Source organism: Myzus persicae, unplaced genomic scaffold, assembly GCF_001856785.1.
Source record: "Myzus persicae strain clone G006 unplaced genomic scaffold, MPER_G0061.0, whole genome shotgun sequence".
Classification (NCBI taxonomy): Eukaryota; Metazoa; Arthropoda; class Insecta; order Hemiptera; family Aphididae; genus Myzus; species Myzus persicae.
The window spans coordinates 373,230-398,243 of NW_019101938.1; the positions used below are offsets into that span (position 1 = coordinate 373,230).

Genomic DNA, 25,014 nt, shown 5'->3' on the forward strand with positions numbered 1-25,014 from the left:
ATTATCACTAAACTATTATGTTATCAATTTGATAATATCAGTTATCAAAACTGGAGACTAAAATTTTTATAGATGTAATATTATAGCCTTCTTTAAACTTAATAGTTCATACAGCTCTCTGCTCGTTATTATTTAATACAATATTTGATTCGTTTCTAACCACCTTATTGATTAATTAATCATCAATCGTCACCAAAATGCTGATGGCGTTAAACCGTCATATGTTGCATAATAGCCTTTTAAAGTTTCAGCAACACATAGCAACTTCGAGTAATGCTTTAAAAGTGGTTGCTTCAAATGCAGTGGTTAATAACAATGGACTGACTCAATCCAATAGAAAATCTAGTTCATTCCAACAACAATCCTCTTCTTCAGATAGTGATGGAGATGACACTTTAAAAAGCAACCCATACTACACAGCGTATGCCGAAAAATTGCGAGATCTTAAAAAGTAAGAAAAAAAAGGATATATCTAATTAATCCAAATTATAATAAAATATTTTATTTTTTTGTTTTGTAGAAAAAATGCTAGTGCCTACCGTGAAGCATTACAACGCTTACGTGAAAAACAACGAGAGACTGTTGATACTGTTGATGCGGTAGTAGTAAAAACTACAGATACAGTGTCTGACAAGATTGACAGTACTGAAACTAAACCACAAGCAAAACCAAAACGAAGACCATCTCAGACACTATTAGTCAAACCAAAAGTATATGAAATATCTTAACAATTGTATAATACTCTAATGTCAACATTTTATATTGACTTAAAGACTCTAGAACAAGTTATGAACATAGAATTGTTACGCGACAAATCATGGCGAGATGTATCTGAGATATGGCTGGCATACCATAGGACACGTGATGAAACTCTAAGTGCTGTTATTCCACTAAATCAGTTTGAAAAATTTTATAATCAGTCTATTAAATATCCCATGGTACTTGAGTGATTTCATAACTTAAATTCCCAAATACAGGTGTTTCAATAAAGCTTATATTTTCAGTTTTTATTACCACTTCCACGCAACACTAGTGGTTACGAGTTCATATTTGCCCAGTTCCAGCACTATCAAGAAAATTCAATGTCCAATTGCACAGTCCACTTGACACCATTGATCAGTTATCAGGTAAACATTTTAATTGAATTGTGATGGGAAATGCCAATATGTTGTAATTTATTATTTAAACATTTTGTTTCAATAACAGTGGCTAAAAAATGAATTAATTTTAAATTACTTTTCTTTTCAGTGTTACATGTGTTATTTAGTTAATTTAGTTTGAAATATCTAGTTTGTTTTTTAAATAATTATAGCTAATAATTTAAAACTGCTGAAGATAAATTTAAATTACATTGTAAAAAATCTCGATGTTAAATTATGAAGATTGTTTTTAATTTGTTTCAGTATAGTAAATAGGAATTCAGTTATTAATATAATAGATTAAATTTACATGAATATTTATGCAGCACAATATTAATAAAAAAACAATTCTTTTAATGTTTTTTTCTGAATAAATTAAACAATTAGGAACCTAATTGTTTGTTTATATTATGTTTTAGACGTTTAAGGAAAACGCACCCGAATGTATGACTATTGAATATTATACAGACCTTTGCAACAGTGGTAAAGCTATTGAGCACAGGGGGTCTGATGATGAACAGTGTGTCTTGATGAGATCTACATATAATGGGAAATTGTTATCTGCTGCTGAAGCAGCTTGCTTAGTCAACCAGTTGCGTATATTTTATGGAATAGATTCTGGAGTTGCAGATAAAGAAAAACTTTTAAAATCGTTCAATGAAGGAGATGTAACGTTCAAACACTCAGATGTAATTGCTCTAGTAGAAACATTGAGCATTTAATAATGTAAATAAATCAGAGCTGTAAGTGCAACTGGAATATAGGACTCTGGTCTTTTTTTTTTAATTTCTAGAGTATGCAACCAATGTATGTGTGTTTAAAATAAATATTACTTATCAATAATAATGATGTTTTCATTTAAATATTACTTCAGCCTATTATAGGTAATTTATCGTCGTAATATACCAATGTTTTAATAATATGCGATTTGCATAGTTAGCAACAAGCACAAGCAATTATTACTACAAAATTTAAAATATGACATTTTACAATATTTTATATTTTATCATAATATCTATGTATTTTATTGTATTTACTATTTGGTACTAGAGTGATAAGACGTGATAACATCATCGTGTGGATGTTGGCAACGGACGTGAGCATGTAACGCATAATAATCCGTAATCGTGGCCGCCACCTGTCACACACATCTGGTGCATTAGCCGTATAATATTGTGCCGTGTACAGCGCCCGTTACTGCAATACTGCGTCCAGGTCCTGCTAACAGTTCTCGTCTAGCAGTTACCGCCAACAGGTGTTTTTTTATTTTTTCGGTCGCCGGACGTCTTTCTCGCGTCGAGCAGTCGCACCACGACACAACCGACACGGGACGTTTGTAAGTTTTTCTCAAGGCAACTGACCACCACCAGCGCCGACAATCCGGTCAGACACCGGGCTACCCCGTGACACACGATCGGCGCACGCCACCACCCACATCGATCCGCGTCTGTCGCACAAAACATGTCGTCTCACGACGTCAACAACGAACAGGAGCCGCAGCAGGTGGCCGAGCCCACCGTTAGGCTGTGCGTGTTGCGCACCTGGCCTGACCACTTTGACGGGTATGGGTTCAACCTGCACGCCGAAAAGTCAAAAACATCAGCGTCGTCGCCCAACGGCGGTTTGCCGTTCTCCGGTGGACAATTCGTCGGCAAGGTGGACCGGGGCAGCCCGGCCGAGAGCGCCGGTCTCCGGGAGGGTGACAGGATCGTGCAAGTGGACGGAGTGGACATCGACGGCGAGACGCACTCCAAGGTGGTCGCCCGCATCAAGAAGGGCTCGGCCACCGATGGCGTCGCAGACCACGACGAAAACAACGACGAATCGGTCAGCCGCTGTTCGCTGCTGGTGGTTGACCGCCGGGCCGACACGTACTACAGGGAGAAGGGCATCAGAGTGCACGCTGACATGGGGCTGCAGATCCTAGTGTTGCGTACGCCCGAGGAGCCGACGCCCGAATGCCTTGCACTGCAGCCACAGAACGCTCCGACCCCGAAAAACGCCGCGGTGGTCGATGGCGTAGGAGCAAAGCAACAGGCGAGTTTCCCATCCCGTTAATAATATGTCGCCCAACAATAATGTAATCATTAGATTTTTATCCCGTTCGTTGTCCGTACTTTAAAATATAATAATACTGTCGTTGCAGTCTACGCTCCGCATACCGTCGTTCGAACGACGACGGTTGGAGCTCTTGGAATCGTAGCGTCAGATTTGCCATGGGAATGTTCATAATACAAAATAATATACCAAGTAAAACAACCTACACTAATAATATAAAATATTATAATATCGCTGTGGCCAACGTTTGGGCGTGGGTGGCAGACGGCGGTTGTAGCCAAGGACTCTGGCGGCATCGCCGTATGACGCTTGAAAAACGCGGTCGAGGACGCCCCCACTCCGCTATTCCTGTACAATATTATAATATTATACCTACACGTAGGTACATTTCATCCGCTCGTGATGTTACAGTAACTCGGCGCGCACTAGGTACCTACCTAAAAATATTATACACGCCTCGCCAGCGATAATTCGATTACATTATGCGAAACGTACATGTAAGCACAGTGATGTATTATATCGCTTAGCAGTGTGAAAAACTGATAAAAATAATTTCCGACGAAAAACATTTTCAAAGGTCAGGCGTGTAAAATAATGCAAATAACCCATACTTTTAAACGGCCGCCGCTCGCGACATTACGTTTTGGGGGGCAGTTGAACATAGTCACCTGGATTCTCGACTTTAATTGGCCTTTGAATGATGTACGTTGTTAAGTTTACTCTTCTTAAAGCACGCACACTAAACGCATATTATTCCAAACCTATGGTTGGTTTGATGACAAATTAATTTGAGTGCCTACCTAGCACGACCGGGAAATCATCGATTAAAGACGTTTCTCATAAGATGAGTTAAAATGTATCAATATATCTACATTTTGCCGTACAAACAACTTTACAAAATAGGGAGCTTTTAGACGCTAGATGGTTTTTTCTGTCCTAAAAGTGCATTGTAAAAGTGGCCTGATATTTGTTATAAATTCGCATTGAAGGTTTCAAATAGGATTTTTTGTTTTTTTATGTTTGTTCATTGTTTTTTTTAGTATAATTTATGTATTTTTATGGCAATATTTGAAAAAAATAATGTTAATAAGTTGTTAGGTATAACAAAAATACATAATAATATGTAAATAAGTATTGGCAATTACACAAATTGGATTTCATAATTATCATATTTTTAACCGCAGCTCGAACGGAAAGTAAAATTTTAAACATCTTAAGGTTTTTAACTGTATATTTTTCCTCATATCTACCATAGTGTTAAATATCAATTTGTAATATTATACTGCAATAATTATACTTACACCATACCTATTACCTACTTATAACTTATTATTATGTATACAGCTAAAATCGAGTTAAATGGATATCAATGGTCCCCTGCTAGAAAGATGTCGTCCATTACAACTAACTTACAACAACATATTTTGCTAACCAATAGGTGCGATTAAAAAAACCGTAATTAAAATCATTACGTACCTATATAGTCATTAAATATATTATTAAATATTAAAAGTCAATTAGGTATGTATTTTAATAATAATAGGTACCAATTATTTTCTTGATAAGCAAAAAATTGATGTTTTACTTTGTTGAATAAACACTCATGCAATACGAAGTACTTACCTAAGCAAAAATTACTTTCCTAAAATTCTCGCTGTGTGACACAGTCTATTGCAACAGTACGCAATAATTTGATTCTAACATTTTCGATTTACGGAAGTTTCAATTTTAAATAAAAACGAGAATGTAAGATCGTGCGTCATTTACGACATCCTATCACGCACAGTTATAATATTATGTGGTGAAGCGGTCAGTTGCGATAAATATTATTATTTCAATATTCTGTGATATAATTAATTTTAGAATGTGTGTTTTAATCATTCTAGAATATATCTAAATCGTAAAGCATATTACACAGTATAATAATTTCATTCCCAGTGTCCATTCACCTATCCATTAAGCCACAATAACTGCACTTAGGTTTCTTTTACTCTCTATTAGCATAGGCATTGCTAGGGGGAATTTGCCCCCTCCCCCCGCCGCGAAACAATAGAATATACAATATACAAAGACACCCTAATATTGATGACGTTATTAACAATTTTGTTCACAAAAACAGGTATATAAGTATATTTCATTGAATTAAATAAATTGCATGGTTATATTGTAGGTATACGTAGTACCTACTACCTATGATAGGTATTTAAATATATTTCACGATACAATTTAACATAGAAGTGTGCATCTTACTAATGAATTGAAGGTTGAACTATAATTATTGTGAGCACCTCAGATGTTGTAGCATTGAAGTCCCTTGTTTTATTAACAACCCTCCCTGTTATCTTGTGTTGAACAATATTAGCCCTCCCGAAAATTTAATCAAATCTCCGCCCATGTCTATTAGAATAAAAGGTTCCTGCAAGCAGGATAACGATAATTTTTAAAATATAATTATTTATAGGTACCTATGATGGCATCAATTTTTTTAAGTTTTGAAGTATTGTTTTCTACATCACTAAATCCTAATCAACTGCAACCACAGCTGCTGCTAATAAACGTATTGTGGTTGTTTGTTAATCATGTAGATTCGTCATTGAAAATGTAGTAGATTAGATGTCAGCCGTCAGCGCATTATTTGTTTTGTCTCTATGAATTACTCTCTACATGGCGAATTTACGTTCAGCAGAACCAAACTTATCATATGTTTGTCGATATTAAAGTGAATTGACCTATTATTAAACTCATAGATAAAGACATTATCTTTGTTTGTACTTTGGCTTTTTTTATTAAATTTAAATATTTATGCAAGTTATGAGTACTTATGCAAAATATTACAGTTTAATTATGATCTTTAAATCACAGAAAAATTTTAATATGGTACCCAAATTTGTAAAAGAGCTAACAAATAAACACGCATATAGGTACTGTTCTTCACATTGAGTTTGAAAATAGGCCAATTATAACTAATATCAAAATGTTGACAGGTACCTTAATGAGTAATGACGGTTGTTTTAAGGTTAACTCGGCATTGTTTGTATCAGGATATTTCAGTTCTAATTGTTCTAAATATTAAATATTTAAATCATATTTTTAAATGATATGTATTAAACGTAGTCGGTGTGTTATACTATTTTGCAGCCAAACGACGGCGACGAGACTGCAAAGCCCGCCAATTCTACGACATCCACGACTACGACGTTAAATCTGAACATGACGGCTGCAGAGCTGCGCCGGCGGTTGGCCGAACGCAAGAAGCAAGACTCTCGACGCGCCGGCGGTGCCGGGGATGGGTCGTTGGATTTCCGTAAAAAGTACGAGATAGTCGACAAGTTGTGAAAATGAAAATATTGTGCTGGATCTTTATACACCCACTCATACATACACACACACATTTTTAAATACACGAACCCTAAATATTAGTGAATAGGATAATACCTACATAATAATATATTATTATCATATTGTGTTAAGTAAGTTTATAAATTAAGTATTTAAAAAAAAAAATTGTATACTTTAGCTTTTAGTTTTTATCGTCATCCGTCCGAATGTCTGTAAGGTTATACAGGGTACATTTATACGCAATAAGTCATAATACCTATAGGCGCGCATACGATTTTATCGCCGTAATGCCGTTGTATATTTTTTTAATTTTTTTCTCAGTTGTAATTTGGTGCAGTATGTCGTTGTGCTAAGCAATATAAATTAAACATCAAATGTATTTCGTATTTTTATATTATATTTTATGTGTGTGTATTAGCGTGACTAACGTTTTCTGATGCTCGATTTGTTAAATAAGAAGAAAATGTATGATGTACACACACAGACATATATTATGTATACACAATAACCGTGTATCAGAACACACAAAATACTTGAAACTAATTAGTATTTACTCTTAATTTAGTGGTCAGTATATATCATAGTAAGTAAATAAGCTCGCGACAAAGATATAATAAGATAGTCGTGCCGACTTATAAAATATAATCTATAGGTGATTTAATAATAACGTAGGTACTAGGTACCTACGTCCTACGCATTTAATAAACTATTATTCTACACAACATATTATTGTCATTAATTATTATAATATGATTCATAAAGTACTTATTTACATTTTATACAAACCATATTGCTCCAAAAAAAAAAAAAATACTTGTACGTATTTAATATTATAATATTGTGTTTCTATAAAATAAATATAATTTCTCGAGCATGGAATAAATTGTTTACCTCCACGGTACCACTGCTTACTTCCTTATCATTTGATACGTCCTTATCACCTATGGAAATTATCACATTTTCAGTTTACATTTTTGCAATTGTGTTATTGTAAACACAATTACACAAACACTCAAACATCGACGGTTAACATTTACTTGTTTTAAAATGGTGTGCGAGAAATGTGAGAAAAAATTGGGTATAACGGCTACTCCTGATCCCTGGAAACAGGGGTGTCGTAATGCTATCGATACTAATTCAGTAAGTAAACAGGACAACAAACACCTACAAACTATTGGAAAAATCAAGACTCTATCTGGCTCCAAGGTATCATCAAAATCTGCACTCAAAACAGGATCATCTTCCGTTATGTATTCATTTGGGGCATGCAGAATATGCAAACAGAAGGTACATGAACCAGGAAGACATTATTGTCAGAGTTGCGCATACAAGAAAGGTATATGTGCTATGTGCGGAGTTCGCATTTTAAACATTAAATCTTATAAGCAATCTGCTACTTGAAATCAATTTAATCAGTTGTGTAAGACTGTTTTAACTATTAAATACAGCATAACTGTAATTAAAACAATATTACTGTTTTAGATGTAAAATCATTTTAACATAATTGTAATATTATTGATTGTAAACTGTTTAGCTTATAATCAATGGTAATTATTGTAAATTACTTTTTCTTATTTTAACAGGTTTTACAAATACTATATATGTACTTTAAATTAAAAATAGTATAACATGATGTAAGTTTATTTTTAAATAGTTGTATTACTTTATAAACAATATTTTAAACTGTCATTGAAACTGTAGTTGAGTTTTTCTTTTTTAAACCATTTTGGCGATTGTGCATTACAATTTTATTGGTGGCGGGAAATCCGTCCATTAATAGACAATATTTAGACCAAAAATTAAATGCAGATAATTCTGCTGAATCAACTTTAGATGGTGAAGTGATGCTTCCAGAAATGTTGTCGATAGGGTTCTTATTTATTGAAACACCAGCATGGACTCCATAAACTTTGTCATTATCTTCCAAAATATGTCCAAACCAATAAATTACAGCTCCTGGGCCATAACGATTCCAGTAAGGAAACAATTGGCCTTGGGTAGATTTACGTAGTTGGTCAGGGCCGCCAAACATTGCTTTTGATTCTATCCAATTCAACACTCGAATTTCATTTTCACTTCCTCCAACATAATTTGTCGCTGTATATTCTTGACTGTACTTCATATTGTCAACATCAGACAATAAAATGGCAATAGGTTCGGTAAGTACCACATCGGGTGTCATATCTAAACCACGAAGGCGGCACTCCTTTTCAGTTGTATAATTTCTCTCTGGTCTGTTTGTCTGGGACTTAGTCAAACCTGTCATATTTTGTTTCAAGATCTGTTCAAAGCGCTTGCCGTTGCAGCTGCAAAACAATGTATATGATAAGATAATAATAAAATAAAATAACTTAATAAATCATACCTTTTGATAAATTCCACACATGATCCATAATGGCCATCTACGACAGAAGATTTATATACTTCATAGGCTAACTGTGGATCTTTACGTATCAACCAAGTAGACATAGCTAATTGATGTGGTGTTAAATTTAAACTTTTATTAGTTGTCGGAATACAGTATGAATTACTATTATTCAAACTATTATCGGATTGATTTAAGGCTGATTCAGATTTATGCATTGAGCGCAGTTTACAGGTGAGCCAGTTTAACTGTTGAGATAACTGTTCATCAATACTATAAGAAGTATCCAAGTTTTTGGCTGTTGAGTCGTTGGCACTTAAATCATGTTTCAACTCTATATCACTATCATTTTGTAAGTTACTAGCAGTTGATCCAACACTTGTATCATTTAATATGCTACTATTTAAACTATCATCATTGTTAGACAGCTGCTGATCAAGTTTCTCTTTCAATTTTTCTTCTTTTATTTGATCGGCAATCACAAATTTAGCGACCAACATAGCTGGCATACGCAACTTATCAGCCAATGTGATCAATGGAGATAACACAGTCCCATTAGCTACTAATTCCTTGTACCTATAGATAAATATATCATTAATATACAAAACATCATAAATTAAATGTACTATATTGGATAAAAAAATATTCCTACCTCTCATTCATTGTTTTTGTAGAATCAATTAAATGTTTATTAACGCGTTCTTGTTGACGATAATTCATAAATAGTTTAGATTTTGTTGTAGGTGTAGTCCGAGATGTGGCTGAAGAATGTGAAGGAGAATTAGCATTGGAAGAGCTAGAAAAGACCTTATGATGTCGTTGACGAACATATTGTTGAACTCGACCATCGACAATACTTAAAACAGTATTTTTATCAAAGCTAAACGAGAATAACACAATTGAATAGATTATACAATGAATAAAATAAAGTAACATCTATAGAACTTACTGGGGATATCTGCAGAGTGCGTTTGAGGTCAACATACCATAACGATTTAAAATAAAATCATGGTTATTTTTGATAGACAAGTCTATCCAGTCAACCATTGCATTGTACTCAGTTTTGGTAAGACATTTTCTTTTCGATTCATGGAAATTCGAATCAATAGTAGCGTCCATGGCAGCGATACCATAAAATACTAATCTAGTTATAGTAAGTAAGGTACGCCGAACGCATAACGGGGAGAGGACGTCGTTAGAACATATCCCGCATAGAAAAACGAACCATTATTGAGCACATGCAAAAGTTGCTGATAGTAATGGACAAGGTGAATTCAATAGACATTGGTGGTGTTCATAGTCATCCAGGGTAAAAAAATAACGAAAAACGTCAAAACATCCGACTGAATAAAATACAAAACCGAAAACCCGACTGCGTAGTACGTATTCCGCCGATATCACTCGTAGCACTCCGCGGCCCGCGCGAGCGATAACACTTGTGTAGTTTTGCAACTCGTCGTGGTCCAGTGTGGACGCCATGGGGCATGGATATAATATTACTAGACGTTCTAGTTGCCATGGCGAACGCCATATTCGTCGCGCCATCTATGTCTCGGTTGGCGTCCTTATGAAATTGAATCGGTAAACGAAGTAATAAAAAAGTAATAAAAATATTAGCATTTCGCCGACAACATGAAAATAATATTATATCCAAGTATAAAAATATATCGGATACGGGGTGAGTAATTAAAAAATAACTGCTATATATTATGTGCCCAAGTATTTTGTACTTAAAAACATAATATGAAATACCGAGTGAAATATTAAACCCAATACCGTTTATCGTATTATTGCCGAACGTTAAGTGTTTATGAAGTGGTCACGGCGTTTTGTCGCGCATACCTACGCATCGAGCCATAAATATTATTATGCGCCTATTGTTTGAGTGACAATATTTATTGTTATTAATTATTATGTGATCGACACGCCACACTCTCAAAATGGGATGCCTGTATAGCCGTGTAGGTACATAGAATTGTAATGCAATTATTGTAGTAATATCATAAAAAAAATGTAGAAAAAACGCATAACTAATCGTATACATTATTAACATTAATTTGTTCTACCTATACGTGCGTGTGAACCCAACTCCCGGCGGCTTATCTGCAGTTTAAATGCCAGCTTTAGCTTTCTATATTAACGACTCGTAGGAACCTGTACACATATAGGATATACCGGTCTGCATAATAATAATAATAATAATATGTAGGTATTAAAAAATTATATATTATGTTATGGCTAAGACATTTTCTTTTTTTTTTCATTTGCACTAAATATTGAATTGTTCTCGTTGTTGACACTATATAATAATTAATAATACTACAATAATATATCTAGCCACTTGGGTAGTGGTACATATCCTAATAGGTATGACGAAAATAGTCACAGTAACTGTCGTGGTGTAGCCGCGTAGGTATAACGTAGATACGTAAATCGTTTAAGTCTTATTAGTTATTCATCTGCCGAGTGCTGACAAAAGCGCGCTAATCGCCGACGCGACTTGGCTCTAGCCGCAGTGAGGATACGACGAAAATCCAAATTAAATATGGTAATTTTGTTTCTCATCCAACGTAAAAATATATTACACCCATTAACGGCGGTGGCGATACAGGCGCATATCGCTGCGTAATATTATCATATCGCTGTGAGAGAAAAGCCGAACAGCGGCGGCAGCCGAAAACCGGTTGTTCGCCGCCTACCAAACGTTTGCGGGACCGCGTACACCTCCCGCCGACGACGACGACGACGATATTATAATGACATACCCGAAAAACGTACCTACGTAATATTCTATTATAATAACACCACGCACACCGCCCAGAATCGTTGCGTGTGCGTGTGCTTGTATGTGCGACGTGCGTGTGCGCATAATTGTGTATGTGTATGTGTGTGACACGGCGTAAAAGTTGTAGGCAAGCCGCAAGCGGCTCGCGGGCAAATAGTGAAATTTTACACGCACCGCTCCGCCGAGATCCACAACGCCGCCGCCGCATGTTTTTTTTATAGTGCCGGCGAAGAGCGTCTCGGCGGGGTCGGCACTCGGCAGTCCTACCATGTTCTTCTCGTGCGGTGTGCTGTACGTGTATCAGTCGCAATATCGTCGTCGGTCTGCGCGCAGTACGTGCTGCAGGTAGTGCAATATCATAGTACACTGTACACAACTTATACTTAATAGGTAAAAAATTGATTGCCTCGCGTACCACTCGTAAGTCGTAAGTGCATATATTGTGTGTATCGGTACACCGAGCACTCTGCTCGATGTATATATAAAATAATATAGTAAAACGATAATAACATATAATACCTACAGGTATATTATATCATAATATTATATACATTATACACATAGGTGCTTATGGTTACGAGTGATATATTATTATTTTATATTTTAATATCAGATACGGTTTATATTATGTGGAAAAACGAAGATTGCAATATTGTTACGCCAAACTTTATTGCTTCGTGGCTCATTATTAACATCGTATCATATTATATGAAGTTTAATTGTTGTTTTTCCGATCGAAACAGATTTTCACGGGGTCATCTCGCAGCTGTATTGGCAAAAACGGCGACGAAGAGGACATTTGTTTTTCCCGAAACATATTAAGCTTCAACATTTCGAGTGAGTATAATATAAATACATTACACCTTATACGATACATGCCTACCTAAATACTCTAAACCGCCGATACAACTGAGCGTCACATTTAAATATATCATTGTAAAGTTAAGGAGTCGATATATAGGTTCCTAATATGGCTGCGACCCGATCCGTAACGTAATTTATAATATGTATAATGTATTAATACTATTATGTATGTATATATGTATCTGGTGTGCAAGTCGCGTTCGAGATTAAATATATTAGAATATATATATATAGGTAACCCATAGGTGCAATGCATAGGTATATTATACGCGATTAACTGCAGTGGCTAAACTGAAACGGACCCGTTAACATATAGGTCGAAATTTTCTCTTTTTCGCGCGGGACGCACTCCAATGATATACCTACCTACTGTTATCCGCGCGTATAGAGCAACGATATAAATTCCATAACGAGACTAATTAAGCAGTCAGCCAGTGAAATCAGTATCAGTGGGTGCATATTATATCGTGTCGAGAAAACAATATGATATATTATTGTATAAGTAGGTAATAATTATATTACTATAATATGATACGTAATAGTAAGTTGTTGTGCGAATCGCCGAGCGTCTGTATATGCGTACGCGATGAGAATACTATTTTTCCCGCCGTCATTGTGATGTTTAGTCGTTAACATAATAATATAATAATATCTATGCGGTTGTACATAACATATGCAACAGCCAACAGGACAATGGCACCGCGCAAGCGCAACAGGTTTTGTTGGGGTTGTATGTACAATGCACGTCTGGGCGTCTGGCAACACTAGAGCACAACCCTTGTCGTGTGTACGCGATGATTATGACTATAATGACAGTAATAATAATATTAATACACCGCATATGCAAGAAACCGGATGCATCGAAATGCAGCTGACCGCACCGCACTGTCGTCACGTTTCCTACTATATATAATATATATTATTATATACTATGCGTTTCAAAGTGCATATGTCGTGTGGGTAAATTATAAACATCGGTCAGACACACGGATAGTATAGCGCCGAAGTTTAACATCCAACAGTAATACGCACATGCCACATGTCATGGTGTAGGTACGAAATTATAATATGCATCTCGGCATCTCGCATGTTACTATACTACGTATACAAGACGTGTTGTAAGCCTCCTATATGGTCATGCCTGTACAGTACGACGAATGTGTACTACAGCCTGCAGGTGACGTCCCGTACGACCGTACCTACCCGGTGTTCGTAAGCCCGGTGCGTATACAGTAGAAAACCAGCCGGCGGCGGCACTTTCACGTCGTATACACATCGCTCGGGGACCTGAGGCGAGAGCCGGTAAACATTTTCGGATCCGACTCGCAGGATATATATAGGTACACACTTACTTTATATATATATTATACGTATAATATACGCACACAACCGGTCGCCGAAGTTTAAGCAAGAAATCGAATCGCTCGCCGTATCTCACCGCGACGAAACCGCACCAGACACCCATAAAAAAAAACAACAAATCCGTACAGTTTCATATTATTATTATTGCCTATATTATAATACACGTTCGCCCGGCGCACGGTGACCGTGACATTGTGCCGCGGGTGGGCCGACGACGATGCCGGCCGTATATATCCGGTTGGAGGTCATGACGGTTGCGACCGCAGGAGAGAGTGCTGCATGCGCCGGCGTTCGCCACTGCACCGACGAGTGCATCCCCACACGCACCAATATCATACATAAATAATAATCGTAGATTATGTAGGTACATGAAGTGGTAGCAGGTACCTACTTTTATATTATGATGTATATCACATTATTATACGGCTGTATCCTTGGCTCGCGAGTTTATATATTATTATAATACTACGGCTATACTAGGGGCGTATGTAGAGATTTTTTTCGGAGGACAGGAGGGAGACTGGGACGTAGAACGAGAGACCAAAGAATTCGTTAAAAATAGAAAACGTAGGCATGCAGTATTTCAAAAAAACAAATCTAATAATATGCGTATCTTCTTTTCAAGTATATTTTTATAATAAATTCTTTACGCTTAAACTCCAAAAATGACTTTCCGGGAACCAATTGTACATCACTCATTAGTATGACTACCAGAACTTAAGGAATTTTAGTATTTTACTGCCTTTATAATATTATCCTAGGTGCTTACCTATACATAGCAATATCATTAAGTTAGTAAAATCATAAGTCCTAAATCCTAATACATCTGTGTAACTGAATTATATGATTGAATACAAATATCAAAGTATGCCACGTGCATTATTATTACGAGGATTTTTGTTAACGGCGACATTATCGAAGTGCTCGTGGAGCTTTTTTCGGAAAAATTAAAAAATCTAAAACAGATCTATCAAATTTGTACTCATATAATAATTTAATAATTTATGTGCAATTTATTATTGGTCATTGTTTTTGTAACAGTTTTATAGTAGAGAAGAGGTTGAATAATTTGTGAAAAATAAAACTTGAAAATATTAAATTTTTTTATGTATCTCATATTTTAAAATTTCTATTCACCTATACTGCAAGCTGCAACTTGCAACTTGCCATATATAATATGAAATACCTTATATGGCTGTTGAGTTTGTCCATCGTGACTATTTCGTTAGAGTTACCATTCTCCGTTATGAGTGTATGGACGTATATGTGTGAGTGCCTTATCCAGGATTTTTTAAGAAGGGAATAACCAAAGAGCGAAGTATTTATACATGCATGTAGCATGTTAATATATTGTATTATCCTACTATACCTACATACATTTAAGTACATAATAAAGGTTATAATATAAAAACAATCGCCAATCTAGACATTCATAAATCATAACATATATGAATATGTGTATGGAAGAAATTACATTAATGATATTAATAAATTTATACTAATTTACAAAATAATGTATACATAACACATTAACACGTGCAGAAAGGGGGTGTCATATTCCCTAAGAAACTCCTATTGTATACGCCACTTATGTATGTACCTTTATGTATGTATAATAATAATGAGCTAGCGGAGATCAGACCTCGTCAACAGCATACTAATTATTAAAATTTTCCCTCCCCTCCAAAAAATACAAATATGTCCATAAGCCTGCAGATGCCCTTGAAAATATTATTTTCTTTCGTTTTTTTAACTGGAAGTGTTTCGGCTCCAAAATCACTTGCCAATCATTGTTATTTATTATGATTAATATTCATTGGAGTGCTCTTGCCATACGTATATTATGTGTGGGACAAAGAGGATAAATATCCGTACACCATGGTCTTCTCTAACGTGTGTACCATTATACCAGTTCACGTCTAACGAGAAGAGTAAATTCTTTATTATAATTAATATCATATTATGACCTGCCTTCCTGCGTCGTCACGTGAGGCGTTCGACCATATACACTTAAATTTGCGTACATATTTAAAATATATATTTAATTTTGCTCATCTCGCACGCTTGAGACCGATATATATGCAGCATGCTTATATATTGTGTAGTTGTGTGTATATTATGTATCGTACACGATACATTATCGAGATTGTAAAAGTAGGCAAAGATGGTAGCTGTACCTGGCAGACAGGTTCTCTCTTTCCCGGCGCACCCACGACACGTCCGATAAACTGCATTCTTCGAGAGAAACACGGTGTGCCGGGATATAGCCACATCAGTATCACATCCGTGGCTTGTGAGTTTATTTTTGGTAAGCGCTTTCATCGGGTCGACGAAAGCGTGTTTGTTAATTGGTCAATTTACCCACAAGATCAATTTTCGGTTGTACGTATAATATACGTATACAGAGTTAACGTAATACTATAGTTAGGGCGTATAAAAATCTAAAATGTAGACAGTCTAATTTAAAATTTAAATATCATAGTCTTGTTCTTAAGTTTACTTATCAATGTTTTAACCACTTTTCTTTCAGAGCTCGTGAGAAAATCCAATAATGTGGTGGCCCCGGCCACGGTGGAAGAGTGACATTTTCACACGTTTTGTACTACTCTTATTATTCATCATCACAACCACGACTACGAAAAACGCAGTGATGGCAGACGAAGGGCAGCAGCATTGCGGCTCGGGTAATATGTCCGCCGTGGTGTGGACGACTGTCTTTTGCACAATGCTGTTAGTTTTAGCAATTGTTGCGATATATTTTGTTTACTGTAAGAGAAAAGAACACGACTGGTCATCGTTATGGTGGAAAAGCAATTCAGGTAATTATTATAATTATTATATACATTTATAGCGTCGAATAGTTATTACACACAGGCAATAGACAATAGACATATAGTAATATAGTGTTATGAAATCTTGGAATATATCATACACGGTAATGTTTCATACTAGCAATTCAAAACAGAAATCAGATCATTGGGAATTCTGTGTTGGGACAAAACATATGCATTAGAATCCGCTGATTAGGGATTTCAGTGACATCTCCAGACGAATTCCTGATGTCTTTATATGCGCTATTTCCGTACAAAATAGTCAAGTGGTGACAACAGTATTTTATTTACCAATATTGAAACCTAAACAATCCAAATAAATCTAAGTATTTACTAACCATTACATAGATTGTGTTTATTTGTTATATACATATAATATTGTGCTTGGAAAAGTTCATAGCAATAGATTATAGTTAAATAATTATATGTATATTTAAATTATTATGTAAAATCGTCTTAATTGTTTTAAATATGTAACTCTATATGTTTGAACAGATAAAAATCTCGTACTGCAAACATCGGCTCCTGTGAAAAACCAACAGCTGAAGAATGGTGGCACTGATAATCCAGCATTTTCAGCCGATGCTTATACTGGCGACTGTGTTACAAAAACAGGATTGACCAGGGTCGTGCGCGTTACCTCGTCGTCTATCGGCGAAGGGTCACTGGGAAACGAATTGTCAACAAAAGAAGAAGACGGCAGACAAATCTATATGTGTAAACACAACGATGGCTCAAAAGGTAAAGTAATTATAAAGACAGCTGATGTCTAAATAATATAATATAATAATTTGAACTACTAGGTTTTTACAGTGTTAGGTTTAGTACCTGAAACACTTGGGAACTATTGAGTGGATTAAATAAGTTATTATGTATTTGTTTAATAATTTATAAATAGGTTATATACATATATATATATATAATTTAACTTGTATACAAATTTAATAAGCCCAAGTTAAATTTATTAAAATATATATATGTACATGCATTATACATTATACATTTAAGATATAATATATAGTATATATATTATGCCGAGTTCTTGAAATCGGCGAGGAAATTAACGTGTACGTGAAATCGGCTGCATTCTAAAATAATACGGTTTATTTTCTTATATAAACAAGTTCCTTCTTAATAAAGATTACATAAAACACACGGAGATAGTGAGATACAATTGTGGTGTATGGATCATGAAATAAAATTGATATTATTGTTATTTTATGTCAAGTTATAAAGTCAGAACCGTCGAACCGTACAATGGTGTAGATATATATGTTTGTAGTAGGTACTGTAAATTAATTTCGTCAAAATTTGAACTTCAAGTGCTCATAAAAAATAATCAAGATTATGCATTTTCAATTTATTTAAGTACTTTAAGAAAAACTTAAAGGGAACCTAGTTTATTAGATTTTTAAAGTTTTTGACACAAAAACAAAAAATGTATTAACGTAAATTGAAAAAAAAGTTTACTTTTGATTCGCCGTGAGTAGGTACGCGTCGGGCCTAATTAATTTTATTTTTATATATGTATTTAAATTAAAAATAATGATTTCGGAATAACATATTCCTATTTGCCGATTTTTTTAAAAATATTTTTAAATTTGTGTTACTATGCCTATCGTTTACAGGACTGCAGTGTCATTAAATAATGTGTTGTAAAAAGTATGAAAAAAAAATCCTGCTTAGTTCATGAAATTGACAATCAAATTTTTCTGATTCAATGAAATTGGTAGCCAAATTGACGGTCTTATACGTATTTAGCAATGACGTTGTCGATTTCATGAACTCGACGTAACATATTGTATATTATTACAATATACAGTACATATATAGAAATTTTAAAGTTGTATAAAGTATATATACGTATATAATACATAATTTATAATTATTTTACATCTTTATTATTTTGACAAATAGATAGGTACCTAATAAGTTGAATATTTTGTTATATGTGGGTGCTAAGACTTCACTCTACCCACACTTAAATGAAATGTAGTATTGATTTAAATAAAAAAGAACAGCTTTGTAATAGTTTGTATATTTAATAATTGTTCTTTATCAAAGCCCTAAGGTAAATTTATAACATACAGTTAAAAATAAACCAGGTTAATTAACTAGGTATTGTAAAATATTATCAATGAAACCGCCTTGAATATCAGTTCCTTATATGGAACAGTTATTATAGTTAACATATTCTGTAAAAGTTCGGTCACATGTGCTTGTTTGACAATATTTTACTATAACTACAGTTCTCGTAGTATCTAATACGTTATACCTAAATTTATTTTAGATACATCTGAAAATGATCTGATTGTTTCATACAGATTTTTTGGTGGGTGGGATTAATTTCTGGTCTCGGTGGACTGTGAAATGTTGGCACAGGACTATACTATGTGTTCGACGATATCTATTTGTGACCTTATAAGATTCTCATAATATGACGAATTAGTATGAGCTTACTTAGTGTTCGTTCTTCTTTATGTTTTAAATTGTTTAGTTGGGTTGAGAAGCTCAACAAAATATTTAGTGTCTTATTTCTCTTAATTCATTTTTTGTAACATTGTGCTATTCAATGTTTCACATATTAGTACAGTTCCTTTTTGTCTATATTTCTGCGTAAATCAACTATGGTCATGAAAATGATGGTGTGTTGCTATTGTGGTTGTTTATTGCGTTTCAAGCAAATTTCCCATCAGCCTCCTCGTTGCCATTTATGTTTGAGTAACCCGGTGTCCATATAAATCTATCTTTATTGGATTGGTAAATAAAGTTGTAAGATCAGTTAGTAAATGTCGTCAAATTTCGTTTTGTTTGCCTTAATATAAGTGTTATTTTAACTCGCCAAGCCACTTGTGAGTTGTGTAAATAGATATACTAGGTATATAATATATACAAATGTTACATTAAAATTGTTTTGCCGAATCACATTATTATAATGACTACTCATACATAATATTTGGCATCTGAATTTATCTTACATTTACGCCAAGTCGAAACAATACATATATTGAAATACCCTTATAAATTATATTTATTTAAAAACATCAGGAACTAAAAATGTTTTGTATATTTAATTATTTCGATAAACCGTGACACCTCCCTACGAATGGAACGTCAATTTGGTATAATTAGTTACAAATTATAATAGTTCAGGGTTTAGATTACCGTAAAGTTAATCGTACAAAAATAGTTAGTCTATTAGTTTTTCTCATTTATTTAAAAGAACCTGATTAAGAATTTATTTATCATTTTATGTACCATTTAATATCTGCTTAATTTATAAAAAATCATGATGTATAAAATAAAATGTATAGTACATATTTTTAATATTATAAACTATAGTTATTATACAATATGTGATTTAAATTTCAAATTGTATAATAAATATTATATGTCCAATGTTTATTACTTTTCAAGTTGATGAATATATTAATTTTGTGATTGTAATAAAATACTTTCAAATTTGGTTATTTTCTTTTTTTTATTAATTATTATTTATGTATACTGATAATATACACCTACTGTAGCGTAGAATATAAAAAATTTATGATTCAGTGCATTTTGACTTAAGCTTTCATTTTATTAATAGTTATAATATCACCCATTTACACTTCAATGTAGAAAATCGAGTTTACACTTCGACATAAAACCACGTTTATTTTATATAAGCCAATTATACAACTATAACTATTATGCAGTAAAAATGTAAAATAGATATATCTGAATATTTTATACTAAAAAATGAATGTAAAAACATTGACAGTTTGTTAAAAGATATATTTAAACCAAAAACCGCGATTAGGACAAGTCATAATCTCACAATTGTTGAGCGTTTGGCATTCACTCGCTACGCTTTCACAGTGCTGTAACTAGGCACCTATATGCTTCATAATAAATACTAACTTATTAGGTATATAGTATATCTAGACTATTTGTAAAAATATTTAACCACGTGATAGAATGAATCATATTACTTTCAAATTGCGAACTTCAAATATTTTTTATTTTCCTAAAACAATAAAATTCTTATAGGACTTTTTTCTGTAATATAATACTAACTATATTATTATATTATGTATCGTTGTGTTAACCCTTACGATTGGACTTCTAAGTGGTAAGAAGAAGGAGGTAGGTACGCAGGGCCGTTCAGAAAGGAGGGGAGTACGGGGCCATTTTTCCCTAGACGCCATTTTACTAACATCTCTAAGGGTCTCCAAAAAAATTAGACTTGTATGTTAGTCTTATGTTAATACAATTAATGTCACTCAGCAGAAAACACAACGACCTATCATCGCTAAAATATTTTTAATATTTTTTTAATAATACAATTTTGGTTTATTTATGTATTCTGTAATTATATTATATATAATTATATAAACAGACCACTTTTTCGATTATTTTAAATGATAATAATTGTTATATTTTATTACATTCCTGGTGTCGTCGGGCCGGGATGTGAACTGTGAAGATAGCAAATTTCTTCAAAGAATTTCGTTATTCCAAGTATAGTTAATATTTATTACCCACAGACAGTTATTGAATATTTTCTTTATTACTTTATTCATTGTTCAGAGTTGACTATTTAGTATTAAACAACTAATATAGTTGTTAGAATATCATGACTCACGAGTTGGAATAATCTTGATTGATTAAATTTTACTTAAATCTCTGTTAATATTTTTTATTCATATCGTGTTATGATGATTTAGGACTTAGGAGCCACCAAATGAATTTTCCCCTAGTAGGTGTATCATAAGACTTTAGGACAGCTCTGCAGGTACCGAAGGTATTGAAAGAATCTAATTATGTATGTGACGACGTGATAACATATAAGATATCCATTGGGCACTTTACACGTTGGTGCATTTTTAACTAAGTAGATATGTGATAAACGCATTACATGTTTTTACTAACTTTAATTTTAGTTTTTTTCTAAAAATGTCAATAAAAAATTATTCGTCACAAAACTTAAAATTATAATTCAAGGTCCCACATAAGTTTTTATTATAGTTATTTAAAAATATTAACGATGGATAGGCTTCGTTATTTTTTAAAAGTATTTAAAATTCAAGTTTTGACAGAACTACAATTAATTTGTAGATATAAATTTTTAAAATATTAAATTTGTATAGCTCAAGCTTGAATTGAAGGCCTTGAAGGCCCATTAGGCCCCCCTGCGTACATAACTGCTTATGTTGACAGGAGAACTAATTTCACAATTGAGCTCAGAGCCTATATCTATTATGTAACTAAGATTTCTTACTTTTTTTTTAGTCTAAATATTTTAGATAGTAATTTTAAACACTTGACTTTTATTGACTAATAAGTATTACTTAGAATGATCTACGTGCTTACAAATTATAAAAATAATATGTTAATATATATATCTGTGTGTGTATAATGTATGTATAACTTAATACTTACCCACATAATCGATGGAATTGCGTTTAAGCCTGTCAGTAAAACCGGGCCTCAACAAATGAATCATGTGTTATACTGTTATGTTATTAATTATTAGTAAGCTTTATTTTTGATGAAAATAAATAAATAATAATTTAATCAGTACTCAGCTGAATCTTAGTACCTACCTTACGAAAAACTAAAACGATTCTTTTACAAATAAAAATAATATAAAGTGGTGATAACGTACGGATGGTTTAATTATCTTCACTAGAAACACGATTCGTAGAACACCGTTGATTGTTTATGCTTAGTAGGTAAGTACTCACATGCGATGCCGGGGCTAGGTAATAAAAATTGTCGGCAGGCGTGACGATGCGATCGTTATTTATGTTATAATATAGATAGGTTCTCATCGTCGAGTCGTATCGCTAAACCAGGTTGATAACTGGTTGTATTAAACTTATTAAACTCGAATGAAACTAATATAAGACATTAATGAATAATGCTATTCCTTGGTTCAATAATTCGTAATATTTGCCTTTATAGATATTGATTATTCTCCAATTAAAAAAAAAAATTGATACAACAATAAATATTGGTTGAACAAATTAAAATAATGTTTTATGAATTTGTGTTTGCATATAGATCGGTTGGTTGCGATGCGGTTGGTGTTTGATAAAGGACAACAGCAACTGAGCAGACCGCCAGCCTCGGATCTAAGTCGCTCGCTGGTTGAGCTGAGTTGCAAGTACGGGTTACATGTTGAACTGGAAACCGAGGGAGAAGCTGTCGTAGCGACACCGGCGAAATTCGACGATATTTCAGCAAAATGTGCGAAATCAAACATTCTGTCGGCTGTCCGCGGACAAGCGCAACGTCTGTGGAACCAGAGTCAGCTCGTATTCAAAGGGGGCGACAGTAGTGGCCGCTTGGACGTGGACAAGGAGATCGTGGGTGGCGACGTGGAAAGCGGCCGCGTTGAAGCAGAGCACGTGGGTACGGCCCCACCGACCCAGAAATCTCCATCTTCTGTGATGACGGTCAATGAAACCGGGACCGCCGAACGGCCGGCACGAACTCTTGGTGGATCGTTACGATACCGCACTCTGGAGTACGGTGCATCGCCCGTGGATGCCGAAGCGCAGTCGTCACCAGACAGTGGCGTCCAGTGCTGTACAGTCAATCCATCGGAGTCTGTCCCGGGACAGGTGGATAAGGACGCGGTCGGCACAGTGACAGTAACGATCGACAGAGACGTGGTGGTGACGACGGTGGATAAAGATAAGTTAGCCGCTGCATCGGTGAAAGACGTGGTAGTTATGGTGGCAAAAGACGAAGTAGTCAAAGCGGACAAAGGCGAAGCAGTCAAATCGGACAAAGACGATACAGTCAAAGCGGACAAAGATGAAGTAGTCAAAGACGACAAAGATGAAGTAATCGTGGTACCGGACAAAGATGAAGCAATCGTGGTACCGGACAAAAATATTGCAGCAGTGTTAAAAACGGTCGACGACGGGAGGAAATCGACGGTGATGGCTAAACCGAAAAATGACGAATCGAAACACTCCAACCCACCCCCACCGCCTCCACCACGTAAGTACAGCGCGGCGGTGGTTCCGCCAACTGTTCCAGCTACTGCGGTTATCGTACCTCGGGCCACCGCTGCTGCAGTAACCTGCAATGCGCCCGTGGCCGCGATCGATAACTCTACTGCTTCACCGGAGACCTGCAGCATGGCACCGGTTCCGGTCGCTTGCGAACTGGTCAAGCCGCCCGCCGAGGCGATAAAAGAAATCCGAGTGGACGATGACTATTACTGGTGCACCACAACCGCCATGGCGCCGCCAATGTCTACCTTCGGGAAACGACCATCCGTGACGCCAAGTGCCGAAAGCGGTAGCAGTGGTGGTCCAGCGGAGACCAGAATTGAAGACGGCGTTCAAGCTGTCCAAGGCGTATACGACAAAGCCGCTGATGTAGCCCCGCTCACGGTGGATGACAGTCGAGACGTGGTGACCGGTGGAACGACCAGTATCGAGGACGCATCGTTGCCGTCATTTTCGTCTGACGAAGAAGAGGATGACGAAGACAACTGCAGCAACGGCGTGGCGTTGGCCGCGGACAAGTCTAAATTCCCGCTGTGCAACTCCATCGGTACTTCAGCGAACGGTGTCAGAGGAGTGTCCGGTAGCGGCTCCAAAGCAATAAAGATCGACTGCAACGGCGAGTCACCCAACAACAACAACAACAACAACAACAACAACAACAACAACAACAACAACAATAACAACAACAACTGCGACGATGACGATGTCGACGGCTCAGGGGTGGCACCGCCCGGCTCGACGGAACCGAAATCGCCCACAAAGCTGCCGTCCCTACGGCTGTCGCTGTCTTCTCCACTGTCGTCTACAGCCAATACATCGTACTGTTCGTCGTCAGCATCGTCGACCTCTTCGACCTCGCCGTCCCCCACGAATAGTAGCATCAACAATTCGCCAATCGTGTCAAAAATACCGGTACGACGGCAGTCCGCCGGCAGCGGAGTAATGGCCGTATCAACTCCACTCGCAAACGGCACCGCCAAGAAATCCATTCCGTTACCGCTGTCGAGGAGCGGTTCCCGGTTAGCCATGTGGACTTCGGCTAACTGACCAATTTCATAGCGAAAACAATGTCGAAACAAACACTGCAGTGTTTACGATCGGCAACATTTAATATTACACGCGCATTATACCACCAATATTAATTTTTAAATATATATAATACTATGTGTGAAATTACTGAATTTAAAATATAATAATATAGGTGTATATTATTTTTTTTTTAATTATTTAATTATTTATTTTAAATACTATCTATATATTT

The 25,014-nt window shown here is 35.3% G+C and overlaps 5 protein-coding genes across 7 annotated transcripts; 4 read left to right on the forward strand and 1 right to left on the reverse strand.

The window, feature by feature from the left end:
- The first annotated feature begins 66 nt into the window (after window positions 1–66).
- Window positions 67–1,979, forward strand: LOC111030815 (ATP synthase mitochondrial F1 complex assembly factor 1). The gene is made up of 5 exons (XM_022310507.1): window positions 67–451; window positions 521–710; window positions 774–938; window positions 1,005–1,127; window positions 1,559–1,979. Exons 1-5 carry the CDS (start codon window positions 198–200, stop codon window positions 1,859–1,861), a joined length of 1,035 nt encoding a protein of 344 aa, XP_022166199.1. The 5' UTR covers window positions 67–197; the 3' UTR covers window positions 1,862–1,979.
- Window positions 1,980–2,300: 321 nt separating this feature from the next.
- On the forward strand, window positions 2,301–7,056 carry LOC111030817 (Na(+)/H(+) exchange regulatory cofactor NHE-RF1). Its single transcript, XM_022310508.1, has 2 exons — window positions 2,301–3,176; window positions 6,336–7,056. Exons 1-2 carry the CDS (start codon window positions 2,601–2,603, stop codon window positions 6,531–6,533), a joined length of 774 nt encoding a protein of 257 aa, XP_022166200.1. The 5' UTR covers window positions 2,301–2,600; the 3' UTR covers window positions 6,534–7,056.
- Window positions 7,057–7,387: 331 nt separating this feature from the next.
- LOC111030823 (cysteine-rich PDZ-binding protein) lies at window positions 7,388–8,055 on the forward strand. The gene has a single exon (XM_022310515.1). The coding sequence runs from the start codon at window positions 7,584–7,586 to the stop codon at window positions 7,935–7,937; it is 354 nt and encodes a 117-aa protein (XP_022166207.1). The 5' UTR covers window positions 7,388–7,583; the 3' UTR covers window positions 7,938–8,055.
- A 136-nt stretch (window positions 8,056–8,191) lies between these two features.
- On the reverse strand, window positions 8,192–10,020 carry LOC111030833. Its single transcript, XM_022310527.1, has 4 exons — window positions 9,851–10,020; window positions 9,554–9,781; window positions 8,902–9,477; window positions 8,192–8,842 (listed from the first exon to the last, which is right to left on the reverse strand). The coding sequence occupies exons 1-4, from the start codon at window positions 10,018–10,020 to the stop codon at window positions 8,215–8,217; spliced, it is 1,602 nt and encodes a 533-aa protein (XP_022166219.1). The 3' UTR covers window positions 8,192–8,214.
- Window positions 10,021–11,737: 1,717 nt separating this feature from the next.
- Window positions 11,738–24,956, forward strand: LOC111030813. Of its 3 annotated transcripts, none has more exons than XM_022310503.1 (5): window positions 11,738–12,076; window positions 12,430–12,523; window positions 16,443–16,731; window positions 17,239–17,484; window positions 22,792–24,956. In XM_022310503.1, exons 3-5 carry the CDS (start codon window positions 16,464–16,466, stop codon window positions 24,798–24,800), a joined length of 2,523 nt encoding a protein of 840 aa, XP_022166195.1. In that variant the 5' UTR covers window positions 11,738–12,076; window positions 12,430–12,523; window positions 16,443–16,463; the 3' UTR covers window positions 24,801–24,956. The 3 variants fall into 3 exon arrangements, with proteins under 3 accessions (XP_022166195.1, XP_022166196.1, XP_022166197.1); XM_022310504.1 differs by having other exon boundaries at window positions 11,738–12,031; XM_022310505.1 differs by lacking the exons at window positions 11,738–12,076; window positions 12,430–12,523 and adding an exon at window positions 16,163–16,294.
- Window positions 24,957–25,014: the final 58 nt, after the last annotated feature.